The sequence below is a fragment of the Xiphophorus maculatus genome, chromosome 23, assembly GCF_002775205.1.
Source record: "Xiphophorus maculatus strain JP 163 A chromosome 23, X_maculatus-5.0-male, whole genome shotgun sequence".
In the NCBI taxonomy this organism is placed as follows: Eukaryota; Metazoa; Chordata; class Actinopteri; order Cyprinodontiformes; family Poeciliidae; genus Xiphophorus; species Xiphophorus maculatus.
Genome location: NC_036465.1, coordinates 23,554,423 through 23,573,277, shown reverse-complemented (window position 1 = coordinate 23,573,277; position 18,855 = coordinate 23,554,423). Strand labels below are relative to the sequence as shown.

The 18,855-nt window shown below is 39.5% G+C and overlaps 1 protein-coding gene across 4 annotated transcripts in view; it reads right to left on the bottom strand.

Moving 5' to 3' along the window:
- The window catches only part of tenm2 (teneurin transmembrane protein 2), a 282,223-nt gene that overhangs the window by 188,222 nt on the left and 75,146 nt on the right, over nucleotides 1–18,855 (bottom strand). For all 4 annotated transcript variants that reach the window (XM_023328525.1, XM_023328527.1, XM_023328526.1 and 1 more), the window contains exon 3: nucleotides 1,830–2,123. In XM_023328525.1, coding sequence (XP_023184293.1) covers nucleotides 1,830–2,123 — 294 coding nt within the window. The remainder of the gene's footprint in view (nucleotides 1–1,829; nucleotides 2,124–18,855) is intronic.

Here is an 18,855-nt window from a genome sequence, read left to right as displayed (position 1 = left end):
GCGGCGCAGCGTCTGCAGCTGATATCTGCAGCAACGAGATTAGTCTGGTAATTAACCACAAAGCAATTATCGGTTGGTTGGATGAGAAGCGCGTCTCTTGGAAGGTGTTTCTTGACGTGTTTAATAGGTGTTGAGTAGTTTGATCAGTCAACAGAAGTTGTTTCTGAGGCCCGCCGTCCAACGGCGGTTGATCCAAAGCTGATGCACGCGCCAGCCGAGAAGTCAATTAATTAGACTGTTGCTCTTCCTTTCATCCACTTTTCATTAACCTCCATTGACACGTCGGCGGAGCTGGTGCACAGGTTTACGACTGCGTCGGGATTAACGAGGAAGTGGGAAGCCGGCAATAAACAAAGTTGCCAGAGGAAGGAGATTTCCCTGGATACCTCACACTTTCAGGCTACATCTGCAGTAACTCATATCCATGTTAAGAGAAAAACAAAACTTTCAGCACTATGTCAGCCGGTAAAACATGACTATTGATGTACAATGCCTTGCCACACACGTATATACATATATACGCCCTGAACTGTTCCGTATTTTCTTTGTTACCGCCACAAATCACTATGGGTTACTACTGAGATTAAATGCGGCCGACATAAAATGTATGTTTATAAAATGGAAGGAGACGGATTTCTATTTAGAAACAGAAACACGAAAAGTTTGGAATGCTCTGATACATATCGATAATATCTCGTACAATCAAATGAAATAGTGAAATATGTCCACCTACGGACAATTCAGTCTCTTCATAAATACAGCTGATCTGTGAACGAACATTTGGGAACAGACGGTGACAGGAATACAAAAGGATAGATCAGACACGTCCGAAATAGGATCTCGATATACAGTGGCAATAGTGGCGCTTGAGTCTGGGTCACCAGCAGAGCAGAGGAGCACCACCAGGGAGTGCTGTTCTTGGTATAAAGTTGAGTAAAATTTGAAAGCAGAGCTGAAGATACAAAATGGAGTTTTGCACAACTGCACACCTATCAGATATTCCACCTGAGCTGCAAAGAAAAAACAAATGTAGAAGGAGCAAAAGGTCCATGGTAGATGTGCAGCATGAGACTTGAGAATGGGATGGAGGTTCATTTTGCATCGGAACAATGATTGCAACATAAACGGCACTATGATGTAATGTTTTAGATGGAGGTGTCCACACCAAACCTAATTATGATCTGAGGTATGATAGAAATCATTTTGAAAACCAATTTTCTTGTTCTTTACCTTCACAATTATGTTTTATTTTGTGTTGCATGATAATACCAATTAAATAAGTAGAAATTTGAGGTTGTAACATGAGAAAATATGAAAACTGTCAATGAAGATGAACACTTTTGCAAGGCAGATGCTGCTAAGAACAGCAGTGCAAGTCAAGTGGCGTTCTGCATTTTTTATCATCACAAGATGAAACAATAGGTGCTAGAACGGAGAAACGGCAAACAAAGCTCTGTCAGTACAAACCTTTTGTGAAATCACCAAAAGACATCGAGATCTGTTACGCTCCATTATTTCAATATCCAAAAAGAGCGAAACATTTATGTTGGGAAATCAGAGAAGAGGAGATTTAAGAAATGGTGCACTTTGAGTACTGTGTGTGCGTGCTATTGAACCAAAAAAAAAGAAAAGAAAAGATGTTTCTCTTGGGTAATTCCAAGTAATCATGAACAGATTCAAACAATCAATTTAATGGTTTTCTGTCATCCTCTCATCAAAAACTCCTTCATTTGACACTGCGTACTTCTTTTCTTTCACATATAACATCTCAACAATGCTTCAGCTTCTACCGTTTTTTGTTTGTTTGTTCGTTGTTTTTTTTTTCCTACCTGACTCGTCATCAGACTTGTTGTCATTCTCGGAGTCAGTGAGGGTGAGGGCCGAGTTCTCACGGCTGGACACGCCCGAGCTGCGGCGAGATTTCACACCTGCGCGCCCGGCCCACAGCTGAATGGCTCGCTCTGGAGACAAAGGCCCCTCTGGGTCCGAGTCTGCGTCTGAGCCGGCGCTGAGGGAGTAACCCCTCTGGAGGAGGCCCAGGTCAGGACAGTAGGGAACGGCAGCGGGATGCGGCGGTGGAGTTTGCTCACAAACTCCCAACTCAGCGAGGGTGAAGTTACCCCCTGCGAGTGAGAGGAGAAAATGGTGAGAGGAAGAAGATAAGAGAGACTTTAATGCAAAGAAGGACTCAACGTAAATGTCATAAAAACAAAACTACTGCACAAGCAAATATTCGTGAAAAGCGAATGCACACACGCCAGATCTACAAAACAAACCCCACAATCACACGCAGAGAAGCACACTAATTATGAAACTACGGAGGCGGAGGATGAAAATTGGGCTTTGTTGTGGCAGGCAGGAGGGGGAGAGATGACGCAGCATGAATCAGGCACAAAATTCAAGCTAGCTGCTGGAAGAAATGTGTACTGGCCTGCAGGCCTGTTAGGGCTGGCTTTGAAAACCTGCTTCCCTCGCTTTCCTGATCCACACTGGCTTTTATGAGCTGTTGATGCAAGATCAAAGAGCTGCTCACTTGAGTCCTCTTGGACTGTAGTGGAGCCGCTTTAGTTGCCTTCTGGGTTTGATCATCTCCCCACCTAGTTGCCATCACACGCAAAGGACCCCAGGGCTCACAGTCCGCCGCGGCGCTAGTCCCCTAGAGCCCATCGCTCTCTTTTTCTCCCCCCCTCAAGACAAACTGGCTTGTCACATCCAAAATAAATATATAAAATTATCCAAATTAAAGCACATCAAAGTAGATCAATAAACAGCACTGGAGCCCAATTAAATCCAAGCTGAGGAAAAAGCAATTAAGAAAAAAGGCATGCTCAACCAATTTATTCTCCATACTAATTAAAAGAGTATTGTGGATGCAATCGCACGCCATCAGCTGTCGGGGTAAAAGGATCAGGGGAAAAGCAGTTGTGATTGACTTCATTAGCAGTTTGTGAGGGAAAGCAAAGGAAGAGGCGAATGAAGAGAGGTTGCCATCGTGGAGGCGCACCGTGCGATTCCGAGCACCGGGGATCAGCACAGCTGTGCGGCTCGGTTTGACTGTGACTCGTCAGGCGTGCGGACGCAATCACCGAACGAGACGCATCAGAGAGATGAATATCGTCTCCTGGATCCTCATTGCTTCCGCTTTATACTGAAACTCCTGCGTTGCGCTGAAAATGAAACTTAGCCAGGGAACTGGTGAAAGGCCCTTTACTTCTACTCAGGCAAACAGATGGACTAGACTAGAGAGCAGAGACGAGTGAATAGCTCCACAGGTGGAAACAGTTAATGCGCCGCAGCTTGCCAAGCTTCCAAATAGCTACAGTGCAAAGGCGTCCAAGCATCGCAAGACGTGAGGGAATATTACAATTTTCTCTTTTTCTTTGCTTCTTTGTTGTCTGTTCCTCCCACTTATCACCAGTGATAACAAGAGGAGACTTCTTCACTACATGGTAAATAAGGACACTACACTACGGTGTCTAACTACAGCCCATACCTGACATAAGATATCGAAGAAGAACAGGGGAGAACTCCAGGATGCCTGAGAGAGTAGAAAACATGGGTTGTTTAAAATCAATTGACAACGTATCTTCAACCAAACTACCCCACCTTCACAGCTAGGATGCGTTTGTTGACTGGAATGGAGAGATTATTAGATGGTCTGAAAGGGAAAAATGTTTTTTTCTTTTTCTCCCTGTCAGTGAATGTGTCAAACCTACGCAGGCCAGGGTTATGCTGACGCCAACACTCTTTAGTGTGGAAGTTGTTCCGGAGGCTTGAAGTGAGCTTTCCACCGTCAGTAAGGTGTTTAAAAAAGGAAGTCAAAGGAAGAGCTGTAAGAATCTTAATACAAGGACATTATAATTTTCTACAAAGACTGTTCAGCGAGGTTCTCTGCTGTAACAGATAGCCTCCGCAGCAGACGTTTCTCTTCTTTGCCATGTTGTACTTTCTGGGCCTTTGGTTGGTTTGGAAATTATTTTTTGAGGTACCACAAGACATCCACTTGTGTGCCCTTCAGGGTGATTTGTCAGCTTCACAAGATACAGTATATATGCAAACTAATCAATTTGTAATAATTAAAATAATGCAATTTGTTTGTTAGACACTTTAAAGACATCAAAGAGACTTCACAAGAACAATACAATGCAAGAATATGTAAAAAAAAATGAAAAGATGTAGAACGAAATAATATAAGAAAAACAAGAGATCACAATGAAAAGGCTAACTTGAACAGATGTGTTTTGATTTATGCTTTGTTTTTGTTTTAAACCAGTTTATTTCATCATTTACACCAACCATAACTCTGGTTCTTGTTTAGATTTTTAATTACTGCTAATTGTAATAAAGTTATAAAATTATTTTTGAACGCTGTTAATTATTGTGCAAGAGGAGAAACTGAATTGTAGCCACTGAAACTGGCTACAATTTGTATACATTTCTGAATTTTGAAACAATAGAATATTCCTATTCTATAAGCAGGTTAAAACTTTACACAAACTTAAAATCAGAACAACCGACCCCAGACCTTTGATTGGTGTTACCCTGGTTTTTCTAAAGATGGTCCCATCCAGCCCCATCTTGCACTAAACCACAGCCACAGGCAGTTCACACAAATGTTAAGTTGTCCCATGAAGACATTTTCATACTGATTGCGTATGCTCGTACAGTTTGCCACATGATTCTAACATTACATCCCACAGGAATTTATTCTGTAGAATTAACATCCCAGTGATTGCGCATGTAGAATCCCATCCCTCCTCATCAGCATCTGCAGTAGATGTAGCCCAACATCGCATGTACTCAAAGAAAGATGGATTTGTGTGAGGGGTTGGAGTAGGCACAAAAATCTATCTTAGTCATCCTACAAATAGAAAACCAATTGCATGTTTGTTACAAGATATTATGACAGATGTGGAGAGAGGAAAGTATGGCTTCGCATTCTAATCAGATCATGACTCCTAAAGTCATGCATGTGCCTAAATGTGTGTCTTTTGAACCCTGGGAGCTCTTTAGTTGCCATTTAAGCAACACATTGCATCTACATTGTGTTAGAATTGCTGTTATTTCCATAACATAAGCCTTCAAGCTTTTTTCAAAGCTTTTTACCATCAAGTTTCAAAAGGCTGGACCTCTGCATGATGAAGGAGGCGGGACACACTTGAGAGCAAATTAACCTTGAGACGAAAATGACACTGGGTCTACATCTCAGTCCAACGCTCCTAAGAACGGTTTAAAACGGCATAATGGAGGAGGATTGTTGTGATGATGTAATCAAAACTGTAGCAGGTTCTTAAAGAGACAAGCAGCTATTTCAAGGTGTCAAATTGTGAAGTCAAATTTCTCTCTCATTTTTACAACTGAAAGTAACACAGTTACTCGATGGTCCTATAATATTGCACTATGTGCCTGGAAAATTCATAATACTGCTCTGAAAGGCATACACATTTGCTGTGTGGTCACAAAAGATTCACAGTGTCCAGACAGTTTAGATGTGCAAGGCCGCGCCCACTTATAGAGGCTTAGTTTGTTTTAGTTTAGTCCTGATACATCGGTTTCCCTCGTCACTTTCTCAATAAAATGTCAGGCAATCTCACAATCTAATAGGAGTCAAAGTGCTTAATAATGATTAACTTGAACACACACCCCTGATGAGTAAATTAAAATCCTCAGGTCATATGAGCAAGCATGTCGGCGGAAAAGATAAAAAAAAAATCTGACCTTTCACAGAAGGTAAGTTATCATAATTAGTGTCAATTTTTTAATTTAGTAATTGCTGATTCTCTAAGATAAAGGAATATCTTTCACATTTGTTCTGCTTGAACTTCCCTAAATATTTCTTAATCTCTGAGAAACAATTAGGACGGCGGGGGGATTTAAGGTAGCAGACTTAAAAATATGTTGGAAATCTATCTGGAGAATCGGTTCCCGCGTGGCTCTGTTGGTAGAGAACATGCAGCATGTGGCCGAAGTCCACGACTCAGTTGTCCTGGGTTCAATTCCCGATCTTGGTCCATTTGCTGCATGTCGTCCCTTTCTCCATCCACCCTATTTCCTGTCTCTCTACTGTTCAATAAAATCCATTAGTGCCAAAAATCTATCTAAAACATCTCACCAGATATTTGCCACATTGAAGAGAAAAAAAGGGAAATGTACAAAACATAAACAGAACCAATCTAAAAAGAAATGTGGTAATGTCAAGGAATATTAGTTTAAACACTGGAAAACAAAAAATAGCAATCTGACAGAAATTTATTGAGTCAAGGACTAATTATCAGTGTGCGCTGAAATGAGAACAGAGACGTGTGAGGATAGTAATTAGTACAATCATTCAATTTAAATTGAGAAAAGGTTTTATTAAATGAAATAAAAGTATGAAAATGTTCAGCGCTGAGTAACAGACCCAGGAAGTGGGTTGTAGCTTGGAATGAAACAGAAAACTGTCCCAAAATGACAAAGTTAAGGTAATATATATATATATATATATATATAAAAAAACAGGATTAAAAATATTTATATACTATATGACATTATGTGTGGTAGGATGACTTTTTTGTAAATATGCAAAATATGCATCTGTATTTGTGCACGAAGACAGACTACTCACAATAATGAAAGATAAAAACAGTGAAACAGACGTGCAACTGCAGCAGAAATGTTATTTAAAAGCTTTGCTATATTACATTGATGGGCTGCTGTGGTAGACGTCTATTGTCATCTGTGCAACATAACTTAACCATGAGGAATTCCAACTTGAATGCAAACTAACAAAGCAAAGAAAAAAAAAAACAGAGCAGAACAAAGGGAACAGCCAGCCTCGACAAACGATTTGCTGTGAATTAAAATAGGTAGCCTTCATTGTGCTAAGACTACACTATTGGTTTGCAGGTGAGGTACGATTTATAGTAAAGAAAAGCCGTGTTAGTTTGAAAACAGCAGGAGTTCAGCTTGTGCCTGATTGCAAAGAGTCGCTTCTGCTGTTAGTAGAGTTCCTAATTTGATCGTGATTATTTTTAAAAGATGGTAGCCAGTTGTGAGGGCTCTTCAAGCAATTAGGCACTAAAGGTGCTCTGTGGAGCCAAGGGTAATACCACTGCTACTACTTTTTAAAAAAACTCTTAAGACTTGTGTATAAATGAATAAAGTAATCAACAGGTGTCTTTGATTTATTATGTGACTTGTGTGATTCAATCTTTCTTGTGAAAATGATATGCCTATAGCGGTTTTGAGGCTGGTTCAAAAATATGTATCAATCAAATTCTTGTGTAAAATCTGCAGGGAGAGTACTGCACACCCTTGGTATTCTCCATTCTTGTTAGCAAACCCAAATGAGGGCAAATATTCCCACACAAGAAATATTATTTTTGTTAGATTTGTAGCAAGTGGATGCTTAAACGGCAACAGTATATTTCTAATAATTAGCTAGCACGAATTAGCACATCGTAGCAACTCTAAGAATGGTAACACGGGGCTGTATCATAGCTGATTTATTATTGCTAGACAGAAGACAATTGTCGTTTAATTTTGTCCGAAATTTAAAATGTCAGCCTCTATATTTTTGCTTATTTTAATTGTACGCACTTCTTTAAATGTTCTGTGAGTGAATATATTCGCCCATTTATCCATAACAACTCAAACTTTTAATATCTAGCAAGTTATTTTTACAGTCTATTAAAAGAGCGCCCCTCAGATTAATTTCACTCCCTGCTACAGTGGGGGTGAAATTACCGTAAAAACACGATATTGGCTGGAAAGCACAACGTCTCCCCTTTTCAGAAACGTTGGAATTTTTGCCGTGTGGCAGAGTTACGGTACTGCACGCTTGGCTTTATCACCAGTGCTTTATCCGTTTAGGACTTACAGGTTTAATCAAAACTGCTAAAGAAAAGAAAATATCCTAAACATAAACACTGCACAGTTTTACTTAATAAAAGAAAGGATTTAAAAAGCACATTTTTAAACAGGTGTGCTTTGAATGACGTAAAATTTCAATAAGTGGTCAGCAGCATTCACACGTGACAAAATGATAAAAACAGAAGAAATCCATAAGATTGCTAATACTTTCCCACGTTTTTCTAAACACCCGGTTATGATCGGTGGAAACAAGCTTCAAAACTTTGGAATAAAATAAATAGGACAATAAAAACAGAATATAGTTTCATTTGTCATTGCTGCACAGTAACACAAACACAGAATGCTCAGAAAAAACAGTTCAGCTTTTTTTTTTTTGCAATAACACAGCATAGTTTCTGCTGAAAAAATATGACTCTTCCCTGCATTATGTAATATAAACATTCTACTTTCCTTCATCATAATGAAAAGGAATAGGCAACAGCAATGTTTACTCTACATTGTGAGTCATTGTACAAGTGTTTGTAATCTGATAGCCCCTCAGAAAAATAGGTCATGTTCCAGAGAACTTTGAAGAAATGTTTAATATGCAGAGATCTCAATCTTTAATGTTTCTTTACGTGGAGGAGACACTAGTAGTTATGAGTCTTGTGTTTCTGTTTATTTACCTCTGGAGGACCCGCATACAGACACATTTTTTTGCTTATCTCCCCAGTACTAATGTTTCCGTCTTCTGCACCTGAGACGCATCATCATTTGGAGCATTCATGCATCACATGCTTATCTCAGAGAAATAAGCGACGTGACGAGGCGGGGGGAAAGACGCATCCTGTTGGAACCGTACACCTATGCAGCAGCATGTGTGGGTATAGCCGTGGCTGATAGCCATTAAACCAAATGTCCTTCCCTGGATAAAAATTCATTATGTACATGTGTGGGAGTGAACGTGTGCAACGTTGTGTCATGTGTGTACGAGTACAACCGCTCGCGAGTAGACAGCTTTGAGGGAAAGAGGGGCCTATCATTAAAAAATCATTTGTGCTTGTTAGCAGTTTGACAGGAAAAGTATAGGCAGCAGGACTCTGCATTATGCTGGTTGACTTTCTCTCACCCCACTGAGTAATTCTGCAGAGGATGTAAAGCGAACAGAACTTGTGGATTTCATTGCCTGCAATTATGTTGCTTTTCCCAGATCCAGTAGCTCATAGTCAAGGCCACCCTCGGACATGTCATTTTGAGCATTCATGGGAGTGCTTGCTCAGAACAAGTTCTGATTTGAACTTAAGTGCTGAAGCTAGTGAACTGATTTGCACCTTGGTGGAGCATGCATCACAATCAGGAAGCAAATGCTACTGTGCACAGTGGGTTTTCCAGCAAAACCCTGAAATAACCAAAATTACTGCTAATAACAGTAAAAGCCTTATTTTCTTTGTCCCAGCAAAAGGCAATGCTGAAATTCATTCATAATAGCTGTCAAAATGCGCCATTCTTTTCCCTTAATATTTTCCATTTTCATTTGCTTCCAATTCAAAATTAATCTGCACTGCACTTTAGTATTCCCAATATAAAGAAACTTTTCATTTGTGTTGTCTTTTATGTGCCACAAAAGTTATGAAAATAGACATATATATTCCTTTCCATAATAGGGAGAATAAATGAAGAAGTGTTTTCACTCACATGAGAGAAAGGAAGCAACCGGAAACACTGGCGGCAATTTGGGGAGCAGCTAAAGTTTTGAAACTTAACTTCTTTTCGTTCAAGTGTTTAAAGTATTCACGCCCCTTGAACCGTCTGCACTCCTGGATCTCGTGTGATAAGACAAAGAACATGTAGCAATTAATTCTCATGTGTTACTACAAATTTAGATTTGGATTCATCTTTTAATATCACTAACATTCTGACACAGACAAACTGTAGCACTTTGATGTTCTGACTTGAGTCTGAAAGAGACTCTTCGGCGTGGACACATGCTATGAGTTGGCTCATATTTAAAGTAAAAGCTTTTCCTTTAATTACTCAAATGGTTAGAAAAAATTTTCAGCAAAAACTGCATTGTCTGAGATATCCGTTTTCCTAAATGGTGCCCCTTTTATATTGTGCAGTTATGTGATTTTGCATTCTACATTAAACTTAATTGACTAAAAATTTTTATTCCTACATTTGCCGTGTCTCTGAATAGTTTTGGGTTCAACTATAACATGGAATATTGCTGCTGCACAACATTCAGTCCGACCTGTTCCCTGGTCTAATTAGATGACTTTGCAAAGAATTTTAGTCATGAGTGCAACAGTTAAGGTGGCTGAATACATGTTCAAGGCATGTTTTTCAGATTTTTGTTTGGAAAATATTTTGAAAAGCTTTTTTTATTCTTCCTCTTTACAATTAGGTCCTGCCTTGTTGGTCTGTCACCTAAAATCCCAGCAGAATATGTTGAAATTTACGCTTGTGATAAATGAATGATTAACTTCCCATTTGCACTTAATGCACTTTAAAAGAAATAAAAAAAAAATGTCACTATGCTTAAGTGGAAAACAACAGCAACTGGTAGCCTAGGAAGGCAAACTGTTTTGTAGATATTATTCACGTTAAATGCTACAAACTTCTGTTTTTACGAACCTATCAAAGACATAAAAGCATAAAAAATTGATTTAACCTTATGCTACATCCTTTCTTCTTAGGAACAACCTCAACACCGTTATGTAAATTTTGACCATTGCAAAGTCCCGCCGTGATATAATCAGGCAACATTACATAAATTTCATTTTATCACACAACATCCAAAAGAATGCATGTTTACACTGCCTGCCCAGAGAAAGGTCACAACCTATATTTAACTAAGCAAATAGACAAGAGCCTCCCATTGGAAAAGAACAGCAGTGATTATTATGTTTCAGATGCCAAGATGTTGTTTAACTCAAAGTAAAGCAATGGGTAGCTTTTTATTCCTTGTTAGAATACGCGTTCTTTGGTCGGGGAAAACATGCTCCACTGTTTCAGAAAGGTCAAATTATTGATCTGCATCGGGCAAACAAAACAGGAGCAAAAAAATCTATGGAGTCTGTTAAAACTACTAAAACAGAGGTTAGAACAGCTCAACACATTAAGGAAATCTTGAATAAAGGTGTGAATACTAATATTTGCCGAAGAAGGTTTCAAGAAAATTAAAAATCTGAAACAAGAAAGTCCAATTGGAGGAAAAAAAAAAAAAGCAATACTTAGCAGGTAAAATAAGAGCTTCCCCATTTGCACAAAGCAAAGACAATTCAAGATATTACAACAGGTAAAAAAAAATTGGGTTAATTGAAAAACAAGGCTTTGATTTGCCAGGGACTGTAACGACGTAAGACTGGAGTGCTGGAGAAACAGGGTTTGATTACCCTGTTCTGCTGAGATGAGAGCATTAGGTTGAGAAAAGTTACACCTTTCCTGCTTAGTGGGCATCAAGTGCGCCTGTGGGAGCAGTGTTATGATATTGGGGTTGATTCAGGACCGATATTAAGAGTAAGTTTTAATTCTTAATATACCTGAACAAGAGCTAGATTATTGCAAAAGTAGGTTTCACATTATGAATGGAACAACTAGAAATAGGTGAGTATTGAGGCCAAATAACAACATGATTCTGTAGAGGAACTAGAAGAAGACTGGCAGCACTGCTGTGACACTAGGGTTAGCTCAGTTGGCTATAATAGCTTGTTGTTACCACAATTTGGTATAAACTGAATAATGATCGGAGCAGACGATATATATAACTCCTAAGTGTGCGAGTGCCCATCCCACAATGCACCACAATGTTTATTTTAGCTGGGATAAAATGTATATCTTGTCAGATATAAAATTATATCCGATTCTGACAGTATATCTTTCTTTTTTTCTTTCAAACCTTTAAACATAAAAATATTTCCTTCATTAGCAAGATACAAGCTACATATTATAACATATTATATTTTATTATAGTAATATTGTGGTTAGAATTCTGAATCATACCAGAATACAGCATAGATCATTTTCTTTTCATCAACATTATTTACGACGGATGCAATTAGACACGGTGTAAACAAATCAAACACGATGAAGCTACTGTTCAGGAACAATTGCTGCCAGCTGCCGAATTCACACATCTCAAAAGATCTAGATTGTGACTTTATTGTACATGAAAGCAATGACAAATGTTTTACAGCTCAGTTTGCACAGTCTGCCGCTGTGCTACACCGTGAGGTAATGATAAAGATGTACTTTCCCTTTTTTAGTGATAAGGGCAAAAAGAAAAGGAAGGAGTGAAATAGAGTGATTTAGGCTGATGACAAAAAGAGCGCTCATAAGACAGCAAAGGAAAGATGAACGAACGCCTCCTTAGTGGTAAGCGCCTTTCTTTTTCTTTTTCAGGGAGATATTCAGAAAGGCGAACAAACGTAGACAGAATCCCAACTGAAGAGGGCTGTGAAAAGTAGAAGAAAGACAATACGCTGGATTTTATGAAAGCTTCAAGATAAAAGGTGAAAAAAAACAGAGTAGCATCCTAATCGTGAGTTCAGTAGATGTTACATAAAGGTCAAGGTTGAAGAGATAGTTCCTGTCTTGAAATAGTGTTGTGCAGAGTGTCTGCAGTGGACAGCTGCCAGAGCAATCGGTTCTTACGTGGGATTCAAACCTGCAAACTACTTAGAGCATGTCTCACAGAAGAGCAAATCTGCAAGTTCAAACATTCTAGATATTTATTAGAAAAAAAGCTATATTGCCAGTGATTTCTTAACCAATCTGCAAACTTGTTGCTACCCACAAGTGGCCATACGGAGGCTGCTGAATGTATCTTGCCACAGATTGATGGTGACCCACTGTTAAAGCAGAATCATCCGAGCAATTAAAACAGCAACATGCCTTTTTGTTGTAGTGAGACAGGACATCTGAGCAAATTCATACATAGATGAAAACCCTGCATGAATGCTTGTTTTTTTCCCCAATCACAGCATCCTTACGGTGTAAAGCTTGCAAAGATGTAGTGTTGCATAATTGTTTGTTGATCTAATGGATTTTTGTTTTCTCAAAAAGTACACAAGTGAACAAAACATCATTTGCTAAATTAATCAGAAGGCAGATAAATGTGTCAGTTTCACTTTCATTTCTTTATTTTACTTTATAATTAATTTTTTTGACTGAATCTAACAGCAAAAGTTTAACTTTGCATTTATTGTGTTTGAAAAAGGGGAATTTAGTGTGAAGGCAAGGCATTAAGTTTCACACAGAGGCCTGGAAATTATAATCAAGGTCAGGCAACACAATGTTATGATGCACTAAATTGCAAATTGCAGAGTGAAAAGGAGCCAACAGAGAGGCAAAATTAGAGCAATAGTGAATAACTCAGAAGTTTTTGTTCTAGTTCAGCCTTTACATGCTTCTTTTATGTCTGGACTGAGTAACTCCCACTCGTCTCGTAGTATTCGCAGAAACACAGTACATATCCCATAGCATGTGGCATGATATCAACACACTCATTAGCAGGCCAGTAACGACCTAGCAAAATGACGTCCAAAACAGGACAGCTATGGTCAAACACTTCTTACACCTCGCATACGACTTCGGCACTTTCTGTTCCTTGCGCCGCCACGGGCAGCTCTTGCACCTCCTACTCAGGATGCTAAAACAGGTGTGACAAATGTCTTGCAATCCTGGACAAGTTCCACTCCTGCCCAGAGGCCATTGGTGTGGCCTGAACAAGACAGGACATGACAGGACATGACATAACACCATGCACTCTGGAGGAGTTGTCACCGGAGAAACGAAGCTCCAGGCAGTGAAGCCCCTTTCATCCCTGAAAAGTATGGTGCAGATGTACCGACTGGGCATCATCTCAGTTATTAACGATTGAGTTTCACCCATCTACATCAACAGATTGTTTTGTATATTTGATGTCGTTTGCTTTAAAGAGTTAGAGGATCTCCTAAAAAAAATCCCACTACACCCAATTTATCTGCCTTTAGATGTTAATTGTGTTCATTACACTCAACTTTATAATGTTCTGGTGAAAACAGACCAATGTAAAAAAAAGAAAGAAAAAGTGAATCTTGTTTACCAAAGTAACCCATGTTTACCAGCTTATCTCAGACCGGGTCCATAAATGCAAACATTTTAAAGCGCATGACATTCTCATATCTCCCTCTCCCTAGAAACCTCCCTCAGCTTATCAGTGGGTTGGGGGGTTGGATAAGGGAGTATTGCAAAGTTTTTTTTTCTTCAGCACAGCTGTAAGATGTAATCTCCCCACTGAGCCCTGACTCTGCCCCAAGGTCTTCTCTCTGTCAGACATGTCTGAAACCCTTGTCTTAGAAGGTGTGCAGAGGACATGTTTATTAGAAGGCCAATCCAGCTCTACTTGCTCATTTCTATGTGGACGAGCAGTGACTCTTTTCTTGGAGAGTGAAGCTCTGAGCTAGGTAGGTCAAATGAGGTCATTCTGAGTTGCTTATTCTTTCAGTCAGTGACCACAGCTCATGATTATTCTTCAGGAATGAAATATAGACTAACTGGTGAAAGGAAAGAAAGCTTTGTCCTTTTTCTTCTGACTTCCTCTTTACCATAACAGACTGGTACGTCACCTCAATCATTACATATGCTATCTGCTATCCACCCACCAATTTAATGCTCTTTGCTCCATAGGGAGCAAAGGTGCGTTCACACCAAACGTGTTTTGAGAGTCAGGAAAGTCTGGTTTACATTTGAACTCTATGCGGAGGATCGGACATGCTGAACGCGATCAACGCATCAAAACACCACAATGGCCCTCGACAAAGTCTTTGAATGTACCCCGGACGTGCCTGACGCTCAAAACGCATTTGGTGTGAGCGCACCATATTAAAATTCATTTTCATTCAAGGTTGTGATTCATCCCCTTTTCAGCTCAAGCACCCTGACAGACGCTAATCTTCATCGTGACGTCTTCACACCCACCCGCAAACCTTTCAGGTAGCTTACAGGGGGGAGGAAGTCCAGGAAGTTCACAACATACGCAAAAGGAAGCACTGAAATCTAAAATCCACTGAAGTTAAAACAACCTTGGTATGTTGACATTCGGCAGTTGTTTTTTTTTCTTTAATAAAGACCTCGTGCAGAGTTGCAGAGCCTGGATGAAGACCGAAGTGTTCTTCCTGGATCTGAGACTGGATCATCATCTCCAGAATCGTGACATACACTCATATAGGTGGTCAGGACTGTGGCCAACTAATAATGATAATAAAAAAAAAATAATAATAAAAACTTCCATCCTTGCTCTAAAGGCTGTTTTTGGTCATAAAATGAGTGAATGAATGAACAGACTTAGACTTCCAAAGTGACGAACATCTGTGATCACTGCTATTTGCACTGACACATGCGTATTAAAATGCTGCAGCTTGGGAACCTGTTTAATTACAGCCTAGAATGCGAGGGACTCCACTGAGAGGAGGTGAGAGAGAGAGAGAGAGAGAGAGAGAGAGAGAGAGAAACACTTGATAACTGTGACATTTAAAATCTGCCTCATTTATCAAAAGCTGCCAAGGCAGAGTCAAAGAGGGTCATTACATAGTAAACATAGATTAACTCAACTCTCACAAAACTCACAGAAAGTGGTCTGAAAAAAGATTTTTATTCGGAGAAAATTGCAGATGTCAGCATGCGCCTCCCTGGAGTCTGACAATTAATTTTCTTGCTTTTTCTATATTTATTTTTGTTTGTTTTTTTGACTAATATTTGTTTGCAGCGTGGAAAGCGCTAAATAGCTGCCACCTTTAAAATGGATCCCCTCGGTCGATGGCTCTCCTAGGTCTTATTTTTTTAACCGGCGTTCTCCTCTACTTGCAGGCACCTGTGGTCAAAATACTAACATTTGCTTGTTTTTCTTATTCACAGTAGCAAACACAATAGTTCGACTTATTTGGTCCGAGGTGTTTCTGGCCGGCATAAATAATGTGGAGTTAAATCACAACCTGCTCTCACAACCACCACTTCTTAAGACAAATGTGTTATTGCGGGGAAAAGGTTGGGGTGATTATTCAAACAAGATTGCCATGACTTGATTGGAATCCAAAAACAGACCGTTTAAAGCAGACGACGCTTTCTAGAATATCTTCTGTATGAACCTACGGAACCAGATTCCGGCATAAAACGGGATGTTCGGATGTTACGGCGTGCGTAGAAGGTCGGCAGAACGGATGTGCGTCGTCCCCAGGATATTCTCCGGCAGCTCGGCCGAGCTACTTCTGCTGCAACAAGATGCTTTTGAGTGTCAGCAGCTGGCAGAAGCACAGAATGCCAGGGAGAGGACAAAGATAAAGAGGGATCGGTTGGGAGGGACTTTATTTAATCTCAACGCCATTTATATTTAATAGCGTGCAGCTGCTTTGTTCTTTCTTTGATCATCGGCAGGCCAGGTTGACGGTAACCCCGCGGAATGCACGGACACAAAAGAGCATGTGTGCATGAATACGGGCAAAGGAGGACACCAATCACATGATCTATTCTTCCAATCATTTTTGGCTTTTGTCTTTTCACAATCCGGTGTGTCGGTCCCCTCTTATTACCGTCTGCTGTTATGCAGCTTTTTGTTGCGCTTCAAATGAACATATGCTCCTTCAAACCCATCATCTAGTTCTGTGGCACAAGGACCAGGTTCAAGCCAAGTCACCAATTCACCTCATTACTAGGAGAGTTATTTTTTTTATTATTATTTATTTTAAGCTGGATCCTGCTCTAAGCTAGTGCTCTGTCATGATCCTTTGTACTTTGAGCTTGCTGGTCATTTGTTATGGTTTTGAATTCTGACCACTTCTGTGTTTTGCTGTTGTTACCCGAGTGTCTCTTTTGAGTTACTCTTTTCATTGAGTATGTTAGTGAATCCTTTAATGCTCCGTTTGCTTTTTCTTGTTTTCCCAGGTATTCATTCTGTCATTTCTAACCTTTCCTCATCTGTCAGCTGCCACAACTTCAGTTCATCAGCTTCAATTGTTCCTTCAGCCAGTAATCACCATCACCCTGTGCGCACTGAAAATAATTCCTGGGTTTGTTCAGTCTAAATATCCACTTGGAAATAATCTTGCCTGCCTCCTGCCGGTTTTTGACTCCTGCTGACCAGCAGAACGTTAAATTTAAGTCACTCGATTATACATAAGGAGTTCGGAAAACTGAATTTTCTTGAACATAACATTTCCTTTGCCACTTTCTTGTCGAAGTTTCCCTTAAAATAACAGTCACATGCAGGATGCTATTTGAATAAATAAAAGTAACATCATGTACTCCAAGAATCTGAGGAAATAATTAAAAATACATCCCAACATATCTACAAGACCACAGATAGATGAACCATAAGTGCTTTAAGCCAAATATTAAATCAATTCAAACAACTTTCTCTGGTAGCTGCTGAAAGATCACTTAAAGTTCTAATATCAAGTGTGCACAAATTTGCTGTGTTGCTTATTTGGTTCCAACAATACCGACTTCCAAACCGCGTATGAGTTTTTGATCCGTGGGTTTATCAAAAGTTTCCCCGCACAAATGAACCGACTCAATCATTTTTGTTTGCTAAATGCTGCTGCTGTCACCGCAGGCTGGTCCTTTTGCCACTTTACCCCATCACACCTTTGGATTTTTGTCTGCTTGAAGCCCGACTTTTCCCAGATAAAAAAAAAAAAAAAGCGCTGACTGCCGCAAGACCTTTCGTACCGACCATCTGTCAATTCATACAGCGGGGGGAACGTTTCACTGTTTATCCTGACTTCTTTCTGCCATTTTCTACTAGTGCAGACTTTTCAAAACAAGGCTACCCCAGGCACATGTCTTCAGTCTTCAAAAGTGATGGAAGCGTAAATCAGCTGCGGCACAAAGAAAAAGAAAAGAAGAAGATAAGAAAATACTTGCAGAATGGAAATTGCCAAAAATAATACCTCAAGAAAAATAATTTCACATTTTGTTTTGTGATCGTTTGGAGCCAAAATTGACAGATGCATTTGTTTAGCTGCATAGTCTTATGCGATATGCTAGTTTTTGCTTAGCAACAGATGATTCCGTTTATTTATTTATTTTTTTTTTGAGAAAAAAATTAATTAAACATTGCGGGTGCCTTGCTTAAAACGTCAGTTTTCATTTTAATTTGCATGACACGATCCAAAATTTTGAACATTGATAAAAAAAAATCAATTTAGCACCTGAAAAAATATGTTATTGTCACTTCTTTCCCTGGTATTTGTTCCTAATATCACTCATCAGGTTGTGAATCATTAAGACTTGCATCACTATTCTCAGCTTCTTTTAATATCGCTGGGTGCTGTTATCAGATCTAGCTTTAAACAGTGTGTGCAACTCCAGATTGCGGCGCTGCTTAAAAAACACTCATCAGGATGATGCGTTCACAAACACTGACAGTTTGAAACGGCAAACATAGATTATATTTGAGCAGCTGTACAAAAAAAAAAAAAAAAAAAAAAACGAGCTTAAAGAAAAGGCAGACATAACACACAGCAAATGGAAAAATGATTAAGGTGTCCTGAAACAAAAAGTACCAAAGACTCTAAAATTGCACACCTCAGGATGTGTTTGAGGGAAGGACGAGACGGCAGAAATAACACCTGAAACAGTTTGCTGCCTGCAATCCCTAATGCCAGAAAGTGTAAGTAAAAAGTGCCAGCATTAAAGTAAAGTGGAAAAAAAAGAGACTGCTTTAACTTTTGTTGGATCTATTGGAGGTCTGGAAGAAAAGGATCGATCTTAATTAACAGATGGATTCAAAGTATTTGTGTGAACCGCTGGGATTTTTGAAAGGCATTTTTTAATGAGTTCCCAAAATGTCTTGGTTTCATAATTGTGGAGGAAGGAGCTGAAATGGCACGTGTTTGTCGTGTGAAATATAAGCGTCCTACTCAGGCGTTTCTTCTATTTTCCCAGTGTACGTCAGGCACACTATAAACAGAGGCTGCAGTATTCAATGCAGTTGTCTCCCAAGTCTGCCTCTTTTCCTAACCAGTACATAACTCTTCATGTTTTCAT